Source organism: Spermophilus citellus (genome assembly GCF_964194105.1).
Source record: "Spermophilus citellus genome assembly, chromosome: 2".
Lineage (NCBI taxonomy): Eukaryota > Metazoa > Chordata > Mammalia > Rodentia > Sciuridae > Spermophilus > Spermophilus citellus.
This window is the reverse complement of record NC_138183.1, coordinates 202,256,497-202,280,784: the sequence shown is the minus strand read 5'-3', so window position 1 is coordinate 202,280,784 and position 24,288 is coordinate 202,256,497. Positions and strand designations below refer to the sequence as shown.

Below are 24,288 nucleotides of genomic sequence, written 5' to 3'. Positions count from 1 at the left end.
TGCTTGTGGACTTGGGTGTTTCTCGGCTTGGAAGTACTATGATATAGTGGTTAATTATGTAGATTCCAAGATCAGATTTCCTGTGCATTTGAATCCTGATTCTACCACTTACTAGCCATGAGACCATGACCAAGGCATTCAATTTCTCTATTCCTCATTTGCTCATCTATAAAATGGATTTAATAATAGTGTTGATTTCATTTGTACATTGAAGGATTAAATGGGAAAATGGATATAAAGTATCTGTTTCATTAAATGTTAGTTATTGATTTTCATTTTCTTTGACAGTCTTTAAGAGTCCTCTGTTCATTTTTTCCAACATTTTTTCTTTTCATATTTTATTTTGTATAATTTATATTGATGTGTCTTCATGTTCAGTAATCTCTTCTTCTATAACATTAAGTGTGATATTAATCTCTTGCAGTGGAAATTTTATTTGTATGTATGTGTGTGCATGTATGTGTATGTGTGTGTATATGTATGTATATATATGTACATTCCATGTGTCTACTTAACATACCTAATCTTTCTTCCTTCTTGAAGTCGTAATAACTATTTTAATGTCCTTTTGCTACTAATTTTACATTGTATCATTTCTAGAACAGTTTCAACTGATTGATATTTTTCTCCCTTTATTATGGGTTATATTTTCAGACTTTGTATACCTATTAATTTTTGGTTGGATACCAGGCATTGTGAATTTTACCTTTTTGGATACTTCACATTTTTATATTCTTTTTTTTCCAAATTCTTATTGCTTTTATTTTCTTTTCTCTTTTTAAATTAATGTATTACAATTATACACAATAGTGGACTTTATTATGCCCCATTCATACATGCACATAGCATAATTTAATTAATCTCATTCCCCAGTATCTTCCCTTTTCCTCCCCCGATCTGCTTGCTCTACACTTCTAATCTCCCTTCCATTCTTATTATTATTTCAATTAGTACATTATATATATACATATATATATGAATACATATGTTATATGTAGAGAATACATACATACATACATAGAATACATATATAGAAAGTATATATATTACATATATACAAAATCCACTGGGGTTTATTCATACGTGGACATAGTATAATATGGGTAGATTTTGTTATTCATACATGGACATAGTATAACATGGGTAGATTTTGTTACCCTTTACTTTCCCATGTTCTCCCCTCCTCCCTCTCTCTGGATACCCTTCCTCTACTCTGTTGGACTCCCTTTTGTTTTTATGCAATCACCCCTTTTTTCTCTGTCTCTCTATATTTGCATATGAGAAAAAATTTTCAATCATTGACTTTCTAAGTCCTGCTTATTTCATTTAGCATGATGTTCTCAAGTTCCATACATTTACCAGAAAATGACTAAATTTCATAATTTATGAAAAGCTTCGTTGAGTATATATACCACATTTTCTTTATCCATTTGTATGTTGAGGGGCACCTAGACAAGTTCTATAACTTGGCTATTGTGAACTGCACTGCTATAAGCACTGATGTACATGTATCACTATAGTATGTTGATTTTAGTTCTTTTGGATAAATCACAAGGAATGGGATAGCTGGGTCATATGGTGGTTTCATTTCTAGTCTTTTTGAGGAATCTCCATAGTGATTTCCAAAGTGGTTGAACTAATTTGCCATCCTACCAAATATATATAAGTGTACCTTTCCCCGTTATTTTAACCATGTAAATTATTATTTGTATTCTTTTTTATTGGTTCTTTTTAATTATGCATGACAATAGGATTCATTTTGACATAATTATAAAAGCATAGGATGTAATTTGTTCTAATTTAATCCTCAGTACTACCCCTTTTTCTCCCCCTGTTACCTTCCCTCTACTCTACCAATCTTTCTGCTATTTACTTATAGGTTTTTTTTATTAGTGTATTTTAGATGTACATGATGAGATTCACTGAGGCATATTTATATATGTACATAGAAAAGTTAGGTCAGATTCATTCCACTGTCTTTCCCTATCCCATCTCACCTCCCTTCCCTTCATTCCCCTTTGTATTCTTTGTATTCTTGATGGCTGCCATTCTAACTGGAGTCAGATGAAACCTCAAGTGTAGTTTTAATTTGCATTTCCCTTATTGATAGGGATGTTGAATATTTTTTCATATATTTATTGGCCATCTATATTTCTTTTTTAGAGAAATGTGTTGATAATATTTGTCCATTTATTGATTGGGTTATTTGGATTTTTGAAGTTAAGTTATTTTGAATTCTTTATATATTCCAAATATTAATCCCCAGTTGGAAGAGTAACTAGAAAAATTTTTCTCCCATTCTGTATGCTCTCTTTTCATGCTCTTGTTACCATCTCTTTGTAGAAGCTTTTTAATTTGATGCCATTCCACTTATTGATTCTTGGTTTTATCTCTTGAGCTTCAGAAGTCTTATTAAAAATTGGTACCTGTACCAGATATTTTTATATTATTAAAACTGTTCTTGACCTTTAATCTAGCATATAGTTAAGTCACTTGGAAATAGTTTGATACTTTTGAATCTTGCTTTAATCTTTGTTAGGTGGCACCAGAGCAGCCCTTAGTCCAGGACTCATTTTCCCTACTACCAAGGTTCAAGCCTTCTGAGTATACACACTCTATTCAATGTCCCATGAATTATGATATTTTTCTTTTCTTTTTATTTATACATGACAGCAGAATGCATTACAATTCTTACTACACATATATAGCACGATTTTTCACATCTCTGATTGTATACAAAGTATATTCATACCAATTTGTGTCTTCATACATATACTTTGGATAATAATGACCATCACATTCCTCCATCATTTCTAACCCCATGCTCCCTTTCTTCCCTTCAAACCCCTCTGCTCTATCTAGTAGTTAATTGGAACACAAACTGTTCCTGGCCATGTGTAAGCTCAAGTGATTGTTCCCTCAGCTCCTTTTGCATGTTTATTTTCCCAGTTTTGGGAATGAATCATGTGCTGATTAGTACTCTAATCATATGCTGAAGAATTGAGGAGGCAAATCTCTGGAGCTTTCTGTCTGTATAGCTTTCTCCTTCTGTTATACTTTTCCTATGAACTCCCAGCTCCACCTCTTTGATCCATGGAGGCTGCTGGCCCCTGCTTGATTTCTCTCTCCCTGCCTGTAGTCTGGAAATTCTCCAGTCAGGAAGCAAGGATAATCATGGGGCTTGCCTCTTGTGTTTCCTTTCTCCCAGAGATTGCTTTTTTATGCTGCCTGGTATCACATTTTTGTTTGTTTTTAGGTCAAATCTGCCTCCCCCTAACTTGTAAACACTCACAAATGTTTAGACTTTCCACTGAAGCCGTTTTAAAGAAATGGTTCCCATTTCTTTACTACTGATCATCCAGTCCGCATATGCTAGTTTATCATGAATCTAAACATTCTCTAGATCTACCCAATTGTTTCTAATGATTATAAAAAGAATTTGTTTTTATAAATGTTACTGATATAATTTTGATCAAATTGCATTCAAAATTGACATCAGTTAATATTGTAACCCCTACTAATGCAACTTTCCCTCTGTGTACCAGTGATCCTGTCAATGAAGAAAGTATGGCCCAGTTCAAAAGCTTATTTATGTGTCAGACTTTGCAGATAACTTTTGATATTCTAAAGCAGTCTGAAGTTCAGTGAATCAGAATTGTGTCTGTAAGAAGAAAGGATGTTAACCTTCTCTTCCTGCTTTAATGTTTATATTGAACACTGAAGTTGTATTAGCAGTGCTTATAAGAGCAGAATCAGACCCCCAAATCTTTTTTAAAAGTTTTTTTTAGTTATAGATGGACAATGCCTTTATTTTATTTATTTTTATGTGGTGCTGAGGATTGAACCCAGTGCCCGATATTTGCCAGGTAAGTGCTCTACCACTGAGCTACAACCCCAGCCCCAGCCCCAGCCCCAGCCCCACCAAATCTTAAGAACAACAGAAATCTAGCTGCAGAGGTTAGAATGGAGATGCAGAGAGTAGTCTCTATCCATAGCAATACATGTGAAAAAGACTTGCATTTTGGTTGATTGTGAATCATTTTGACTCAATAGATGACTTAACTATTGGAATATCTAAAGAGATATTAATATGCCTTAAAAGAAACAGCAGGGCTAGGGATGTGGCTCAAGCGGTAGCACGCTTGCCTGGCATGTGCGGGGCGCTGGGTTCGATCCTCAGCACTACATAAAAATAAAATAAAGATGTTGTGTCCACCAAAAACTAAAAAATAAATATTAACAAATTCTCTCTCTCTCTCTCCCCCTCTCTCTCTCTCCCTCTCCCTCTCCCTCTCTCCCTCTCTCTCTCTCTCAAAAAAAAAGAAAGAAAGAAAGAAAGAAAGAAACAGCAAATATGGAAGAGGCCTTTCATCTGTATCTTCTTACTGCTCCACCCAATTAGTCATTGAGCCCCACTGTTTCTTCCTCCTAGGTATTTTTCAAATCTTTTTTTCCTCCTCCTTCTTGTTTGTATTCTATTCCTCATACCTGCCCACTATCAACAGAAGTCAGCACTGGTCTGCTGTCCATTTTCTTAAGGCCTATAAACTAAGTTTTCTCCGTTTTCAAATTATTGGAAAAAATGCAAAAGAATAATATCTTAGGACTTGTGAAAATTATATGAAACTCAAATTTCCAAGTCCATAAATAGAGTGTTTTTGTATTGTTTATGGCTGCTTTCATACTACAGCAGCAGAGCCAGGTAGTTATGAAAGAGACTGGCTTGCAAAGCCTATAATATTTACTCCTGGGTTTGGCCTGTATAGAAAATTTTTGCTGAGCCCCGATGTTACACTACTGCTAGAGTGTTCATTTGGAAATGCAAAATTGATAATATCATATAACATTCCCCCTTCCAAAACACTATCTTAAAATATTCAGTGGCTTATTGCATGTGGGAAAAAAATCTATACTCTTGAGGATGATATTCAAGACTTTTTACCAACTGGCACCAACCTGTTCTTTCTAGCTTCTTCCCCACCACTTCTTTCCTCCTCACCCTATCAAGCTTCTAATGTTATTAATGCTGAGATATTTGTTGTCCTTTTAATAGCTGATGTTGTTTCAAATTTATACCGTGTACTCTGCCTGATCTTCCCCTACATTTTCTACCCACAAATCCCTGTTCAAACACCTAGATCTGGCTTTAATGTCTCTCCTGTGAGCATTCTTTTTTTTTTTTTTTTTTTTTTTTTTTTTGTAGTTGTAGTTGGACGGCTTTCCTTTATTTTATTTGGTTTTGTTGGTTTGGTTTTTGTGGTTCTAAGGTCTGAACCCAGTGTCTCACACATACCAGGCAAGTACTCTGCCACTGAGCTACAGCCCCAGCCCTCCTGTGAGCGTTCTTTGGGCAGAGAAGAACTGCCCCTCCCCCATAACCCTATCACATTTTGGGCCATTAGCACTTATCAATGATTCTGTAATTGTAACTAAATTGGGAACTTCTTGGGAGTAAAGACTATGTCTTATGTTCTTCTAGTATCCAGTTCAGTATCCTGTACATAATAGATAAAATTATTTTTGAATGAATTAATGATGATTAAGATTGTGATCATGTAATACAATATATAACATTTTAAAGATACACAGCTATATAATTTGCTCTCTCTTGCTCTCTCTTTTAAATACATAATGTCAGAAAATGTACCTTGTGATGGAGCTTTGTGAGGATGGAGAACTCAAAGCAGTTCTGGATAGGAAAGGGCATTTCTCAGAGAATGAGACAAGGTGGATCATTCAAAGTCTTGCATCAGCTATAGCATACCTTCATACTAAGGGTAAGAAGAGGATCATCCAACTCATGAGTCCATAAATGCAGATATCACTTTTGTTTAAGGGTAATTGTATTCACAATCATATAAATAACACTTGGTAATATAGAAGACTTGTTTGCTATTTTGTAGTTTTCCCTTTTCACTTTATGTATAGATACATTTTAATTAGAAACAAACAGATACACAATTACATTTTACATAGACAAAGAAGCAGTTATGAACATTGCTTTTTTTTTTTTTTTTGATAGTGCTGGGGATTAAACACAGAGCTTTGCATGTGCTAAGCAAGCACTCTACCACTGAGCTGCACCTCGAGTCCTATGAACATTTCTGTTTAGTGATTTAAAAAGCAGACAATATATCCAAAGTAGAAAAAACAATATTAAAGGTGAAATTTCCTAAAAATTTATATATTAATAACATTAAAAATGTGTGTGTTCTAGGCTTTCTTTTTTGTACTTTCAAATTTATTGTTAGAATGCTAGGCTCACACCAAAATTGAGCAAAAGGTCCAGCAATATCCCTTAAACTCCCTGCACTCACATATATAAGGCATTTTCCACTATCAAAATCCCATACCAGAGTGGTCCAGTTATTAAAATTGATGAACCCACATTGACACATCACTATCACCCAAAGTACATAGTTTACATTAGGATTCACTGTTGGTGTTGTACATTCTGTGGGTTTTGACAAATGCATAATGATATTTATCTACCATTAAGGCATCATGTAGAGTAGTTTCACAGTACTTTAAAAACCACATTTAACGATTATGGTAATTATTCTTTGACTTTTCTGTTCTTTGATGTTACTGCTGCTGCTTTGCCTCATGCATCTTTTTTTTTTTTTTCTTCAAGGTTAGTTTGGCTTACCATATGACTTTAGAACTGTCTCATCTTTCAGATGAGGAAAAAACTTTGTTCCCAAAAGGTGCAGTGACATGGTTTGGTGGGGCAGAGCTGGTACTAGATCTCAGATTCCTTTAGCAGATTTTTCCTGAGCGCCTATTGCACTGTTACTGATCTTAGAGTTACACAGATTAAAAGATAAGGCATCTTCCCTCAAGGAACTCAAGCTAGTGAGAGATTGAGCGTAAAAAACAATTTGTAATCAAATATGAAAATTTCTCTGGTGGAGAACCCTGTGAAGTTCAAGAAACACAGGAGTGTTAATATATCATTTGATTTTGAATGTCAGAAAAGAATTCAGAGGAAACAATATTCAATCTAGGAATACAAACTTAGACAAAAAAGGGAGGACATTCCAGACAGAGGGGAAACTGTTTTTGCAAAGGCTTAATATTATGCTCATGCCAATCCTCCCATACATATTAAGCTATAACTTCAGTATAATTCCAAACCAAATTTTTATAGCATTTTCCTAAAACTTGATTATTCTAAAACAGGTGAGAATAGATAGTACAACAATGAACAGCAATGAGGGAGCAGGGAGACTTGCCCTGCCAGGGATCAAAATACACCATAAGGATATATTAATTAAAACCGTGTGGTATTTATGTAAGAAAAGACAAGCAGAGGAACAGAACAATACAAATTCCAAAAACAAAACCTGTAAATTGTGTAAGGAAAATATAAATGACTAGATATAATTACCACTGCAGGGCTCATTCAACTCCATTTTTCTAGCAATTAAACCCTTAACTTTTAAATCTAGAGAAATGATTGCTATGGATATGAATTGAATTAATTATTTGCAAAGGAAGAATTTTTACATGATTATTTGCAGGTACACAAAAATACTACTTAAACTCTAACATGTTCAACTAAAGATTTTATGTCTCAAGGATTTTTTTATTTTAACATACCAAGAGTATGAAATGTATGCTGATGTTATAGAAAAATATACTGAAATAAATATAGTTTATATACATATAGCCAAATTAAAGTGTGTTAAAATTCTTATACTGACAGTAGCACATATTTAGAAGTAAAGAATTAATCTCTTCTTTTGAAGTTCTAAGGATATGGGCAACATTACTGTACTTCTAACACTGTCTCACTCCTCCTCGGAAGGTCACCTTGGCCAGGATCCTCCTCCACACTTAACCAGGCTACACATCATGAAGAGCAACCAGTTGGGGCAACAAGGGAATGGGTAGAGATGAGGGAGACAAAAAAAAAAAAGGCTTCATAGGGTTAGAAATGTAGGGAAGATGGTTTGTAAGATTTATACCCTGCCCCCCACCATTCCATTTTCAGCAGTGGATTGTAATTTGTTAAATACATTTATTTGTCTTATTGATGTACCATTTATTTTTCTGTTATACATTTCATTTGACTTGTTTGTTTTCTTGATAGATATAGTACATAGAGATCTAAAACTGGAAAACATATTGGTAAAAAGCAGCTTTGTTGATGCTAACAATGAAATGAACTTAAATATAAAGGTAAGATATTTAAAATGATGATAAATATTTCCCTATAAATAGTTTATTAGCAAAGTGGCAGAGTACAACTTTTAGATATATATCAATTGCTTTTAAGCAGCCAGAAAATAAGTTACTTGTGCTAAAAAATAGAAAATTCACAAAAGAGGTTGTAACTGACAAGAATAATTTTACAAGTTAAGTGGTGTTTTTTAAAGTACATACTCATTTGGATGTTCTAAATCATTAGTTAATAGCAGGCAAACAGATGCTCTGAATTCTAATTAATTTCAGAATTATGCCTGGTAATTTGATGTAAATGTGTTACAGATTTAGAGAAAAACACACCTTGGCTGTGCTTTTGATGCTAAATTAATGCTACAGTCTGTATTTCTCATTGAAAATTTTCCTGGGTGTTAATATTTATGTCTTAAGCGCAATTACTGTGCCAAGTGTTTATTCTTGAAGATTTTATTCCTTAATGTCAAATAAATGATAGGATATATTATTTATTACTCAGCACTTTAATAGTGGCTGCTTTCAAAATACGTACATGTTTTTATCTCGGAATAAAATGTTGTCTGTGAGTAACTTGCTGTTGCTGAAGCTAAGTCCTTAGAAAAAGTTCAATGCAGTACTTTTGGTTTACTGAAGTAAATGTTCCTAAATAGTTCCATTGTAAACTCCATGAAGTCAGGAATTGTGTATGTCTTATGCTCTGTTGGAACCTTGATTAGTCCCTGAGACATAGAATGTGCTCAACTAATCTTTGGCAAATGAAGGAATTGATGCTCTCCAAGAACTAAATTGGATTGTGAAGGCTTTGGTCTATTTGATGTCTGTACAGGTTTTCTGTAGAGAAAGATGTATCATAATGCTCAAAGTAGGTATTTGTGAAAATGCCTGGAAAAATTGATTCATATTTTAGAAAAATAGTGATATCACATGTTAACTAGGAACATTTTCTTACTCCATAAGGTACTAAAAGCTTTGCATTTAGTGAGTACCAAGAGGCTGTATTTGGTTGTATGATGAATAGATTTGTCTGTTTTTCTGCTTTTGGCTCAAGAGTCTTCTACCATGGGAGACAAGACCAAGGGTACACACTCAATATTTAATAACCAAATGTTTAATTACTAAGATTTAGAATGGAGCAGAAAGACTGCAGCTGCAAGCAGTAAGCCTCTAGAGTATTCATAGTTACACTGCATTATTATGAGTTTTTTTCTTGTTAATTTGATTCTCATAGTTTTTAATAGGATAGTAATTGTTTTAATTAGTATACTCTAGAATCAAAAGGAAATCATAGTAAAGAAAAGGTAGTATTTACCAATTATAAATAACTATAAAAAGGGTATTTCAGTGAATGCCCATAAGGGTAATGATTTGATTTATAACAGCGCTTTAAAATGGAACATATCTTGAGTATCAGGAAAATAGATAATACACTAAGGCTAGAATGTATTTTGCAATGAAAAAAGTTAGATCCCTTCTTTCAAGATACAACTCCTATTTTGAACTGGTGAATTTAATCAGAGGCATGAACAATCAACATCATGGGTGTTATCTCAAGATCTGAGAAACCAGGCTTCATTCTATCAGGTTTCTTCCCCACACAGAGAGGTGGGTGGGGAGATAAAAAGTCTTTTTAGTTAACACAAGTCTTTTTAGTTAATAAAAGTCTTTTTAGTTAATAAAGTTCCCACCCATAGGAATATCTAAGTAAATGCAATTATGATGTGGTGAAAGTCCTATCTTCAGAATGAGTGAAGTCTGGAATAGGAAAATGGGTGACTATGCCTGCTTTTTTTCTTCTAGGTGACTGATTTTGGCTTGGCAGTAAAGAAACATGGTAGAGCTGAAGCCATGATGCAGGCCACATGTGGGACTCCTATCTATATGGGTAAGTTAGTAGACTTAAAAGATTTTTTTTCCTCTGTAAAAAGTAGAACAATTAGTATAGAGTGCAATTTGAATGATTTGATTTTGCCATCATGACTTAATGGCCCTTGATCAATCGACATTTTCTTTCTTAGGTTAAATAATTTCAATTGTTCTAGCATTTTTCTCATAGTTCTTACTTTCAGTGATTGTTGAAATTTTTGTTGTTTCTCTGGGATCTTCTTAAAGTTATTTTTATCTCTTAGGTAAACATACCTCAAACTTACTGTTTTTGTTAAATCACACTAAAATCACATGTATGTTTTGCTTCTTTGCATTTTTGTTCAATTTTATTGCCAATGTAAGGGTCCGGCGAAGCGTCGGAGAAGGAGAGACCACACGAGGCTAACTTCATGCAATGGCAAGGGGGATTTATTAGGGATCCATTCCAGCGCGCTGGGGCTCTGTGCTCACTCAAGAAGGGAGAGCAGCCCAGAGCCCAGAGCAGAGGTCAAGCAGAGCTTAAGTACACTTTTTGGAGAGGGCAGTGGGCTTTGCATACATCAGAACAAATCATCATGAGGCGCGGGAAAATTGAACAACAATTCTGATACATGATTAGTCAATTCATTGGTGGAAACAGTTTGGGCAGGGGTGATTGGTCACTTCTAAGTGGGGTACACATTCAAACTGATTGGTTCTGGGGCCTATATGCTTACGTGCCATGCTACTTGGAACCCTTAGCTATTAAACAACCAGGGAATCAATGGAGATATTTACTGGGCAGCTCCCGCATTGTCCTAACAACTTCACAGAGATTACAGGTTCCGGGGATAGCAGGGGAATTGTAACAATAGACTTTTTCAATTCTAACAATGGTCTTTTACTTTTTAGCCCAGGCCTTGTAATCTAGAAGCTGTACAATGCCCTAGTCTTTTACACTTTAACTCAGGATTTTGCAGCTTAGAAATTTTACCTTTACACCATCAGTTTTTCATAAAGATTGGTTGATTAAATATATTTTTTAAACCAACACATTTCCTTTTTCTAAATGTAATTTTAAACAGCTTATCAAGGTTTAATTAAATACCATAAATAGGTACAATTCATTGATTTTTCATATATTCACAGAGTCATACAGCTATCATCACAATTCAGTTTTAAAACAACATATTCACAGAGTATACAGCCATTATCACAATTCTGTTTCAAAAGTTCCCTCATGCCCATTTGTACTCAATCTCATTTTTATCCTACCCTCAAGTAGCCACTGATTATTTTCCCCCTCTCTCTAGAATTTTCTTTTCTGGACATGTCATACAAAAGGAATCATATGATAATGTGGTCTTTTATACTATGTTGACTTTTATGCCTGGCTTACTTTCTCTTACATAATATTTTTGAGATACATCTATGTTGTAGAATTTGTCTCTAGTTTGTTCCTTTATATTCCTAAATAGTTATATAGCATGGGTATGCCACACTAGCTGATGCACTCGTGGGTTGTTTCTAGTGTGAAGTTATTACAAATAATGCTGTTATGAACATTCACGCTCAAGTCTTTGTGAGGACATGTCATTTCATTTTTCCTTGGGTATTTACCTAAGAGTGAAATTGCTGAGTCATATGTTAAGTGTATGTTTAACTTTTTAAGAAATTGACAAACTTGTTTTCCATGGTGGCTGTTACCATTCCACCAGTAATGTTTAAGGATTTCAATTTTTTCTCATCCTTGCCAACTCTCCAACTCTTCCCCCCACCCCACCCCACCCTGAACCCCCCTCCCACCAGTACTGGGGATAGAGCCCAGGGTCTGCTACATTCCTAGCCTTTAAAACATTTTTTATTTTGAAACAGGGTCTCACTGAGGTTGTTAAGGCTGACCTTGAACTTCCTATCTTCCTGCTTTAGCCTACGGCTACTTACCAACCTTTGATATTAACTATCTTTTAAATTGTAGCATTGTAGTGGGTATAAAGTGTTATCTCATTGTGGTTTTTAATTTGCATTTCCTAATGGTTAACATTGTTGAGTGTCTTATTCATAATATCCTCTCTGTTGAAATGTCTTTAATATGTGTGTGTGTGTGTATGTAGTTTCATTAATAGATTATAAAATGTTGAATCACTCTTGCATATTTGCAAAGTTGCTTTAATATATTGCTCTATTCAATTTGCTACCACTTTATGTAGGAACTTTGACTGTTGCTTTCTTCTTTTTGGGTATGCTGGCACCATTTAAAAATTAAAAACAATATTCACTTTTTATATGCCCATGAACATTTTACATGATAGATGTTATATATTAATAGTTTGAAATTTCCCTTTAAAAGTTTTTGGTCCTGTTATCCTTTGCAAATATTGTTTCTGTTATATTTTTCATTTATATTGCATTATTTCAGTTTTCACTTCTTGAATAATTTTGATAATATTGACTGTTTTCTAGAAATTGTTATTTCATTGGCGTAAATGTGCATATTGCATATATATTGCATATATATATATATATATATATATATATATATATATTGTTAAAGAGAAGTGCTGAGGACACAAAATGAAACAGGGAGGAGGAGGATTTTATCAAGTTAAAATGAGAATTAAATGAGAAAATGGGAGTAAAGAGCTTAAAACAGTGCTTGGCACTTAGAGCTCAATTTTTGCTCCTGTACTAACACAACTTTTTATTATTATTTTTTTATCAAATTTGTTAGTAGTTAGGGCAGTTTCTTGGGCTTTTCAAGAACTAGCTCATATCTTACAGTATTTGGATGGCTTTTTCATAAATTTCTACTTTTATCTTTCTGAGTTCATTCTCTTTTTCTTTTGGTCTGCACATGCCTTTAATCCCAGCTTCTCTGGAGGCTAAAGCAGGAAGATAAGAAGTTCAAGGCCAGTCTCAACAACCTCAGTGAGACCCTGTTTCAAAATAAAAAAAATTTAAAGGCTAGGAATGTAGCATGCATGAGGCCCTGTGCTCCATGCCCAGTACTCGGGGGTGGGGGGTGGGGGGGAAGTTAGCAAGGATGTGAAAAAATTGAAATCCTAAAATCCTAAAAAATGGAAATCCTCAGTTGAATGCTTGTTTATTATCAGTCTTCTTGTTTTCTAATAAGTACATGTAAAGCTATGAATTTTTCTTCTCTTTTGGCATACAGTGTTCTAATTGTGATTCATCTCTTACTACACTATAATTTTAGATTTAGTCTTCTTTAAGCCAACAATTATTTAGAGGTATGTTTAGAATTTTCCAGGTGACTGGGATGTGTTTAATGTTCATGTAAATGTGAGTTTATTTTCATGACCTTTTGGATCATCTGTCTAGTTTTCTTATTGTATCTTTATGATTGTATCTTGAAGATTTTCAATTTCCCTTGATCTCTGAAAGTTATTAAAATCACCCACCAAGATAGGGCTTTAACTAGTTCTTTTTGTAGTTATAGTAGATTTTTTTAAAAAAAACTCACTTTATAGAAATAAAATTTATATACAGTAAAATACACACATTTTAAATGTAAAGTTGAATGAGTTTTAAAAACTTCATATACTCATGTAATCACCACCTCAATGAAGATTTAGAACATGTCTATCATCCTATAAAGTTCCTCTGTGTCCATTTCAGTCAACCTCCTATCTAGGTCCCAGAAACCTGATGATTTCTATCACCACAATCAGTTTTGCTTGACTAGACATTTTATGTAAATTTAATTATATAGTATATATTCTTTTGTGTCTATCTTCTTTGGTTCCATATGATTTTGAGATTTTTTGCATGTTGTTATATCAGTATTCATTTTTATTGCTTTTTTGCCTGCTTGATACTAAAGTTTTTAAATTGTTTTATCTTATTTTGGAAAAGGCTACTTTAGATTCTGTTCATATCTTCCCGTTGGCAAAAGACAGCTGGTCTGTAGTTACATGGGGAAAATATATCTAAGCACCCTGAGTTTTATGCCTGCTTATTAGTTGTCTACACTATAACAAGTGAGAGAACTAGAGAGAAGACAGATGGTTTGTGGAGCTTTGCTGACTTTCTAAATGGCTCCTTGGCACAGTTACTCTGGCTTCTGCCTCCCTGAGGGCTGGGATGACAGTGTAAGTAGAAATGCCCCTGATAATTAAGAACATTCTGAAAAAGTGAAGCCTAGGAATTCCTAGCCCCTGCTGTATGATGCATCAATATGGTGAGCCTTCATTGTCTCCAGTCACAGGATTTACCCTTGTGATAGACACGATCATAGAACAACTTGCACTATAATGATGCAATATTTAAAGATTTTAAGTAATATTAAAGAATACAAGTACAGTAGTTGCTTAAAGGAAATTATTACTAAATTTTTAATCATTTGAAGGAAAATTAGTAAGTTTATTAATTATCTATAGTGTAGCCTTTTCTCATTCTTCTCTTTCGACTTGTGTTGCTTTTTCATTCTTTTAAAGTAAAAGGCAGAGTAAAAAAGTAGAAAGGGAATTCTGTTTGCTTTCAGTAGTTATTATAAAGGTGTGTGTGTGTGTGTGTGTGTGTGTGTGTGTGTGTGTGTTTCAGTGTGTAAGTGTGGGAGATTCAAACTGTTTTCTAAAAAAGTTGTTTACATGCCTTTTCCGTGGGATGTGCTCTGTAGCTGTGTGACTTTAGAGAAGTTGCTTAATATACTTCAACCTTATTTTCTTTAAATATTTTTTTCTATTTATTTTCTAGGTGTTGATGGACACAATACAATGCCTTTATTTTTATGTGGTGCTGAGGATCGAACCCGGGTCCTGCCTGTGCTAGGCGAGCGCTCTACCGCTGAGCCAAAATCCCAGCATCAACCTTATTTTTTTATTGATTAAAAGGAGTCAAATGCCTACATACCCATCTCACAGGATTCTTAACACAGTTTATTAAAAATTTTTATGCAAAAATGCTTTGTAAATTTCAAAGTTCTGTTAAGATATATATATATATATATATATATATATATATATATATATATATAATTTTTAGAACTGTTTTTTTTCATTAAAGATATCTGATCTATTGCTATAGAAGTGAAATGAACATATTTCTGCAATATCATGTGCACCTTTTAAAAAGCCAGTTATTGCAAAAATAAAATCCAGTTTTTAAAAAATGTACTCCCTTAAAATGGAAAGAATGATGTTATTTTGAGAAAGTTGTTTTAAGGAATCAGTTGTTTTTTGAACATCTTTGTAAAGCAAGGATCACAGAATTGGGGAGTCATGAATACCTGAATATCCTGTGACTAACTGACTGGTTTTTTTGAAGTTTCACAAAACCTCTAACTAGCTTTTTGATCCAGTCTTGTAGGAGCTTTCTCTCTTTGTTTTGGTTTTCCCACTTATAAAATGTGGGAAATAATTTATATTCTGTTGTAGGAGTACTGTGATGTTATTATTGTTATTCTTTCACTAAAGTTATTTATAACCATTTCTCTTAGTTTTTCTGTGAATTCAGATTTCTACACATTGGACTTGCTTAAATTACTTCTATTTAAGGCATGTTTTCAATTCTATTTGGGGGAAAGGGCTGAGATCTTGTTGTTTTTTACTGTAACTACACAATCTTGCAAAATCATTTCCTAACATTTTCCCAGGAATAAAGAGTAGTACATTTGGTTATACAGTTCCATCATTCCATTAGAAGCTAAATGATAAGCATGAGAATACAGGGACATCAATTGTTAAGGCCTGTACATTATTCATTTAACATCTGCTGTTGTTTTTTTTTTTCCCCAGTGGGGGAATAAATTACAACACATCAGCACATTTTTTCATGCTTTGTGTTAAGCATTTAAAGTCATTTATTGTATTATTAATACTATTTTATTTCTGCTTGTTTGGCAGCACCTGAAGTTATCAATGCCCACGACTATAGCCAGCAGTGTGACATTTGGGGCATAGGAGTCATAATGTATTATTTGTAAGTAGCCTGCTTATTGTACAGGGTAAAATAAATGGATAGTCTCTGATGGTAGAATGACAATGATTTTAAATTAGAACTGAGCAATATTTAAAAAGTGATTTAAAAACCAAATGGAGAGTCATTCTAAAAAGCTCTCTTATTAGTTATCAGGTTCATCCCTTAGGTATTTTTTAATATTATAAATTTGTAACTTTCAGCTTTGCTTTTCATTGATCTATAATTGCAACAATACACTATATAATCTGAGCAAAGTGAAAAACTGTCCTAAACACTTTCCTGATCCCTTTTTACAAATCAAGAACTTCTTTCTATTTTTTCATAATCTTAGTCCATCAGGTATAGGAAGGTACTGCAGCCTGGCCGTAGAGCTACCCATGTGGACAGGACATATGTGGGGAGTGGCACTAACTAGGTAGAAATTTGTTCAGGGTCTAGGGAGTGCTCTGCATTTCCTAGTTCTCTTAATGTTACTGGAGACTACAGTGATTCTTCTTCCTCACTCTAGATTTAGTCAAACCCAAAGTCTTGTGATTTTTTTTTCCTTTGAAGTATCCTTAACTATTTGATTTCTCTTCACCTTTATCATTTCTCTTTATAATCTCTTTTCTATAACATTACAGTGTCTTGTCTTTTATCTGTTCTTCCTGCTCTGGTCACCATCCACAGTTAATCTTGCTGCTATTAAGGTTGTCTTTCTTTCTCTCTTTTTTAATATTTACTTTTAAGTTTTAGGTGGACACAATATCTTTATTTTATATTTTATATTTTATGTGGTGCTGAGGATTGAACCCAGTGCCTCATGCAGGCTAGGCGAGCACTCTACCACTGAGCCACAACTCCAGCCCTTAAGGTTGTCTTTCTAAATCATAAATTTGATCATACTATTTCTTGATTTTAAAGACCTCTGATAATTACTCCTTGCTATAGAAAAGTATCAGAGCAAACTGGCATGGCATAGCTTAGCAAATCTTTCATGACCTATCTCCAGCATGCCTTTCCTATTTTGGCCTAGGTGTGTGTTCCTATGTACCTACCCTATTTTGTGGCCACTCTAGATTACTCAAACACACCCTGCGCTGCTTGCCTTTGGATGTGTATGCATGTGTGCACCCATGCATACATGTATTCTTTTCTATAAACCTCTCTCTTGAGTGGGCCCAGTTCAAACATTCAAGTCATCTGTTTTGTACTTGTGTAAATATGATAATTGTTTACTTTGATGTGTGAACATAATGTGTTTTGAAACTATAATTATATAGATTGTACCTGTTTTTCTTGCTCTAAATTTCATGAAGAACAGAGATTTTATGTTATTCATCTTTGTATACCTGATATCTAATACAATAACAGGCACGTGTTCATGTGCTCAATATGTTTGCTAAATTGAATTAAGTGAATTGACTAAGAGGTGTTCTGAAAAGTTAGTGACCATTGTTCTGCCTCTTGGTGAATATGAATGTTTTATGTTGATGCAACATTAGTTTTATGGTCATATTGAAGATTTCACTACTTACTACCTCTTCCAGATGGTTTCTAAATATTGACATCACAGTAGTTACATTTTCACAGCTCTGTGAAATGGAATACACAGGCAGTAGAAATTGGATGATGTTTATTGTAGCTGTAACTCAGTTTGGTCAACACACATCATTGCATATACAGCAAAAAGTATAAATGTATTTGCAAAATTTTTGACCATTGTTTTGTGCTGACTAGAATCATAGTGCAAAAATTTTGAGCCCCAGTCTTTATCTAAAATATAATTCTTTTAAATTAAGCTTTTATACTCATAAGACATTCTAAGCAAGTCAAATATAATATGTATAATCAATTATTCTACAATTCACATGGTGTTTGCTTGCTGCTGCCTTTTAAAATTTTTGTTTATTTATTTTTGCTGTACTGGGGATTGAATCCAGGGCCCCTCATGTACTAGGCAAGTGTTCTACCACTAAGCTACATTTTCAGTGTTTTCTTCTTAGTTTGAATTTGATGTTAAGGCAAGTGAGTATATTACATATCTTTAAAATCTTTCTCTTTCTTAAAGATATCATTTTAATTGTTCTGCTCCAGTGCGTAGCTGCATAACTTCATAATGGCTTCTTCTATTTTTTAAGGTATTCTTCCTTAGCTAATCAGTGCATATTCATTAATCTGTCTGATCCCAGTCGTGTTGTAGATAATTCCTTCACCAGGAACACAAACACATTACCTTCTCCAGGGGGGTTATTTTCTTGTTTATCAGTTAGGTACCTTGGATTCATTTCTACTTAATTGGACAATGATAATATTCTTTCACAAGGTGCAATTAACAAAAATAAATACTTTCTGTGGTTACTATCATCTGCTGTTTTGATTCCTATGGATACAAAAGAAAAGGATAGGAGGACTTAAAGAGGCATTTTTTTCATGTCTTGGATTCCCTTTTCTGAATGTGCAAGAAAATTGCCATCATAAAATTTCATATGCTGCTGATTGACCAACCATTAGATACATTTTATGTAAATAAACTTGCAAAGGACTGAAAAAAGTGGACTTTTAAAAATGTAGCCCTTAAGCTATAGTTGCATGCTCATCAGAGCAGCTAAGGAATTGGGGGATTCGCATATCACTGGTTGATAACAGACTCAATGAGCTGGGCTTTTGCTGGCCTGTACTTGTTATAATACATAGTAATCGCCCATAAGGCCATTTTTCTGCCCTGTATTTTTATGACTTTTAAAATCATGTTTTTAAACCAAAAATAGCAAGGCGAATAAGATGAGTGAGAGGCAGGTCAGAAAGTTCTGTATAAATTTTAAGTATTAAAATGAAGGTTCCATAGCAATTTGATAAATACTGACCTCTTAACAAGATGCTTCTGGTAAATGAAGAGCTCTAATCGTCCAGCCTAGTTTGATAAACCAGTAGGATGAAAGTAACTAAAGTTCCTGGGAAAGTAATCATCATGAAAAACATTTATCAAATTTGACTTATTCAGAAATGTTCATGAGTTAGATTTTTGGAGAACTTGGAAAACATCGCTAAAGAAAATCAGTAAAAAATGTAACTATAATTACTGAAGTATAGAATATATAAACAGGCCCAGGTTTACTTTATAATATACTTCTGTGGTTTTACTGATGTTGGTTGTTGTGTATACTCAGCTTTCACTCTTTCAGAACAAGGGTCAAATCATCATTTGATTTTCCTCATCCAAGCCTTCATTTCATACACCATGATTAATGAATTGTGGCCATTTTAATGGCTTTTTGGCTTTGTCTCAGAGCCTATATAAATTATCAGCATTGTCTTGATTTATTTATTTATTTTTGTTTGTGTAGTTTTTCACCATGAATAAAACTCTTATATAGTCATTCTACTCTCTAAACTCTCATTAGATTCTAACAACTCATTGTATGTTTTAATAAGTTCAGTTTCCATTATGTATCTTAAGCCATTGCCTTACCCTTGCTCACATCAAACTGTATCCTCCCCTATTAGCTGCTCCTGTTAGCTGTAATTAGACTCATACACTTCCTGTATTTGAACCCCATTTAAGCTTATGTTTCCTCACCTGGAAGAGCTTTAGATCATTTGCAAATCTGAAGGTTTCAGTGTATATATGTATACTTCTTCTGCCAGATTATTCTTACACCTGGAGAGATCTCTTCTTCATTTCTGTAAATATAAAGAACCACTATTTCAAAGACCTGCAGAAACTTAATTTGCAATGGCTTTATTTTGATTACATTTTAAATATTTAAACAAAATAATTGCCTTTGTTTAGGTTATGTGGAGAAGCACCCTTCTTGGCAAACTCAGAAGAAACCCTTTTTGAGTTAATAAAAAAGGGAGAACTACATTTTGAAAATCCAATCTGGAATTCCGTCAGTGATTGTGGTAAGTATAGATTTGCTGTTATTTACTAAAGCAAATATAATTATTATAAGAAAGTGGGCCAGTCGTAAAACTGCTTTACATCTCTATTTAGTCATAACATTTACTTTGGAAATAAATGCTAGTTACTTATAGAAATAGTGATATCTTCACTATGATTATTCATAATCAAAACTTTCCCAAGCCAGAAAATACATAGTAAAAATTGAAGAGAAAATTTGGTGATCTCTAGCTGATTTTTACTATAGACCATTAAATGAGGTAGTTTATGCAACAAAACTTCACTTTAGGCTTTTTAAAAATGTATTAGGTATTTTTACTGATAATACTTGGAATCTTTCTCTTATATTATACAGACCTAATCCTAAATAAATTAGAAAATATATGACATTAATTGTAGTTAAGAGGAATAAAATTTTTCAGGACTTTTCCCTTATTTACAGCTAAAAGTGTTTTGAAACAACTTCTGAAAGTAGATCCAGCTCACAGAATCACCGCTAAGGAACTACTAGATAACCAGTGGTTAACAGTAAGTTGTAATAATACTTTTTTTCTATTTCTGACATGGTGCCCTTGTTCACATCTTTTCATTTGGCTTTGTAGTTTTGCATATCCTCAAGTTAAAAAAGGTTGAGTCTTACTGGAAGTGGTGGCACACTATTATAATCCCAGGGTCTTGGGAGGCTGAGGCGGGAGGATATCAAGTTCAAAGCCAGCCTAAGCAACTTAGTGAGGCCCTAAGTAACTCAGCAAGATCCTGTCTCAAAATAAAATACAAAAAAAGGCAAATAAAATACAAAAAAGGGCTTGAGGTCTGGGGTTGGTGCTCAGCAGTAGAGTGCTCATACTTGTTGAGACCCTGGGTTCGATTCTCAGCATCACATAAAAATAAATAAGTAAAATAAAGGTATTGTATCGAACTACAACTAAAAAAAAAAAATAAATATTTTTTTAAAAAGGACTTGGGATGTGGCTCTGGGGTTAGTTAAGTGCCCTAGGGTTCAGTCCCCAATTATTAAATCTTGACACTTCTGAATTGAGCATTTTCAAATTGTTAAAACTGTTACCATAGTTGTTCATATATATTTATAGGTGATTAAATGAACTTTGCTCTGTTATTTGTCTTGAAGATATCATGTCCAGTAGAACAGAGTTGAGAAATGTTCATTATTGAAGCTGTGGAATATTGAAGCCGTCTCTGTAGTTCAGTAATATAAAGCAGTGGAACCATTCACCTCTCTTTTAACTCTTGGATATAAGGAATCTTCGGAGATTCAGAAAAGTGAAAGTCTCCAAACAGTGGATGTTATCTAGTTTTGAATCTTAAGTAATTGTTTATTTACATATTGTTTTCCACCATTAGATTAAATACCTTGAGCATAGACCCAGTACCTTTCCTCAGTATCCTTGCTCCCAGAATATCAACCTGGCCATAGCAGGAATTTTGGAAGAAGCTGCTTCTTACCTCTCAGTTTTTCTTTTTCTTTTCTCTCTCTTCTCTTATAATAAGAATCCTGATGTTTAGCTGGAAACTTTGCTATCTAGTTAAGACTTTATACCCCAGTCTTCTTTGCTAATCATCATGATGGTCAGTGAGATGTGAAAGGAAATGGGTATATTTTCACTTTATATGGCGAGAGGATAGCATTGTTTATGCCCTTCCTGTTTCCTAGTTACTGGAATGATGATGTGGTGGCTGGAGTTTGAGTAGTCATTTCATTTAAAAAATTTATTTTAATTGGTGCAACTCAGTTATACAGAATGGTAGTTTCCATTATGGCACATTTGCATATACTTAAAATCCATGGTTTTGGCAGTGGAAACAGATGATGGAAGGGGGCAAGGCAGTAAGTTCTGATCTCCTCACAACACAGAAAGGAAAAGCAGAATTGAGAAAACTTTATTACAAGCTTATCTCTAGATTTGAGGAACCATGTAGAATAATAGCAACAATTTTTTTTTTTGCTTTTCTTATCAGGTTGGCTCTGAAGTGATTATAGTAAGTAAGGTTCAGTGGCATCTCTTAAAATGGGCTGATATTGGGATCAGCAGAGGAAACACATTGATTAAAGATATCACTACCTGGATATTTGCCTAGGGCTCTTAAGAGAAAGAAACTCACAAAATATTCCCGTACTTAAAAAAAGTGAGAACTATACCAACAGATGGATAGACATACAAACAATATGGAAAAGCAAGGGAATATGTCATACCAAACAGCTCTTAATGCTTGAACAACTTGACTCCATCAACACCATAGTGGAGGAATTTAGAAAGTTCATAGTTAAAATGTTCTATGAGTTAAATGATGATGTTAAGAGTGAAATCGGAGACAAAAATACATGAAGTAAAAGATCATTTCAATAAAGAGATAATGATTCTGAAAAAGAACTAAATGGAAATCCTGGAAATGAAAGACTCAATAAACCAAATAAAGGCTGGGTTTGTGGCTCAGTGGTGGAATACTTGCCTAATGTGTGTGAGGCACTGGGTTTTATCCTTAGCACCACATAAAAAATAAAAATAAAGGTATTGTGTCCATCTACAACTAAAAAAAATTTTAAAAAATAAGCCAAATAAAAATTCAATGCAAAGCATCACCACATCATTTTAAAGATAGATTTTTCAGATTCAAAGACAAAGTGTATAATATTTTTAATTGTCAATGGACCTTTATTTTTATTTATTTATATGTGACTGAGAATTGAACTGAGTACCTCACACATGCAAGGCAAGTGCTGTACTACTGTGCTACAATTCCAGCCCTAAAGTGTATAATCTTGAAAATGAAGTTGACCATAAAGAAAAGATATTAAGAGACCATGAACAGAATATTCAAGAAATCTGGGATAATATTAAAAGCCCCAATTTAAGAATTATCAGGGGGAGATTAAGGCTCTGAAATACAAGATAAAGGAATGCAAATCTTTTTTTAAATGTTTTTTATTTACAGGTTAGACAATATCTTTATTTTATTTTTATGTGGTGCTAAGGATCAAACCCAGTGCCTCATGAATGGTAGGCAAGCACTCTACCTCTGGGTCACGACCCCAGCCCGTGCAAAATCTTTTTAATGAAATAATATCAGGAAAACTTCCAAATCTAAGAATGAAATGGAAATTCAAATACAAGAGGCATATAGGACTCCAAATATACAAAATCACAATATGCCAACACCAAGACACATTATAATGAAAATGCCTAACATACAGAGTAAGGATAGGATTTGTAGGGAGGGAGAGCATTGGAGGAAAATTACCCCATAGGGAATAGAGGTGGGAGGGAAAGGGAGGGAGAAGGGGAATAGCAAGGATAGTGGAAGGAGACGGTCATCATTATACAAAAGACATGTATGAAAATGTGAATTTGGTGTCAACATACCTTATATACAAACAGAGATATGATAAATTGTGGTATAAAGGTGTATTAAGAATTGTAATGCAAAAAAAATAAGAGAGCTCATACATAATGGCATAATTTGGCGTGAGCATACTTTATTACAGAGTTACAAAAAAATTGTGCTGTGAATGGATAATTATGAATGCAATGCATTCAACTATTGTCATATATGTAAGAAATAAAATAAAATAAAATAAAATGTACAAGAGAAAGATGGCTGGTCACATTTAGAGATAAACTAGTACAAATTTCAACTGATTTCTCAACCCAGACCCTAAAAGACAGGAGGGCTTGGAATAATATAGACGAAGCTCTGAAAGAAAATGGATGCCAACCAAGAAGACTATATCCAGAAAAATTAAGCTTCAGAATTGAAGATGAAATAAAAACATTCCAATATAAACAGAAGCTAACAGAATTTGTAACTAGAAAGCTTGTACTACAAAACATATTTGAAATATTTCACGAAGAAGAAATGAAAAATAAAAATGAAAACCAGCACAGGGGGGGAAACTACACTAGAATAGTCAATTAAAGGAGAATCAAGTCTGATTTAAACATTAGAAATAAATCAAAATGGCAGAAACTAAAAATCATCTCACAATAATAACTTTTTTTTTGGTCTAAACTTTTTAATTGAAAAACATAGATTGGTAGATTGGATTAAAAAACAAGACCCAACACTATGCTATCTACAAGAAACTCAACTCATAGGCAAAACGTCCATAGACTGAAAGTGAAAGGATGGGAAAAGACATAACATTCACATGGGACTCAAAAACCAGCAGCAATAGCTATTCTTATATTAGATAAAGAGTGAACTGCAAGACAAAATTAATCAGAAGAAACAAAAATTGTCACTTCATAATGCTTCAGGGAATCATATAACAAGAAGATATAATGATTATAAATATTTATGCCCCAAATAATGAAACATACATAATTATGCCCCATACATGAAACAAATCCTTCTAAATATTAAGAATCAAATTGACCACAATACAACAATACTGGGTGACTTTAACATACCTCTCTTACCAC

The 24,288-nt window shown here is 33.7% G+C and overlaps 1 protein-coding gene across 1 annotated transcript in view; it reads left to right on the top strand.

The window, feature by feature from the left end:
• STK33 (serine/threonine kinase 33) overlaps nucleotides 1-24,288 on the top strand; it is a 188,247-nt gene that overhangs the window by 108,912 nt on the left and 55,047 nt on the right. Inside the window, exons 6-11 of the mRNA XM_081275523.1 lie at nucleotides 5,639-5,777; nucleotides 8,096-8,184; nucleotides 9,982-10,066; nucleotides 15,891-15,966; nucleotides 19,739-19,851; nucleotides 20,292-20,377. Of these exons, the coding sequence (XP_081131649.1) occupies nucleotides 5,639-5,777; nucleotides 8,096-8,184; nucleotides 9,982-10,066; nucleotides 15,891-15,966; nucleotides 19,739-19,851; nucleotides 20,292-20,377 (588 nt within the window). The remainder of the gene's footprint in view (nucleotides 1-5,638; nucleotides 5,778-8,095; nucleotides 8,185-9,981; nucleotides 10,067-15,890; nucleotides 15,967-19,738; nucleotides 19,852-20,291; nucleotides 20,378-24,288) is intronic.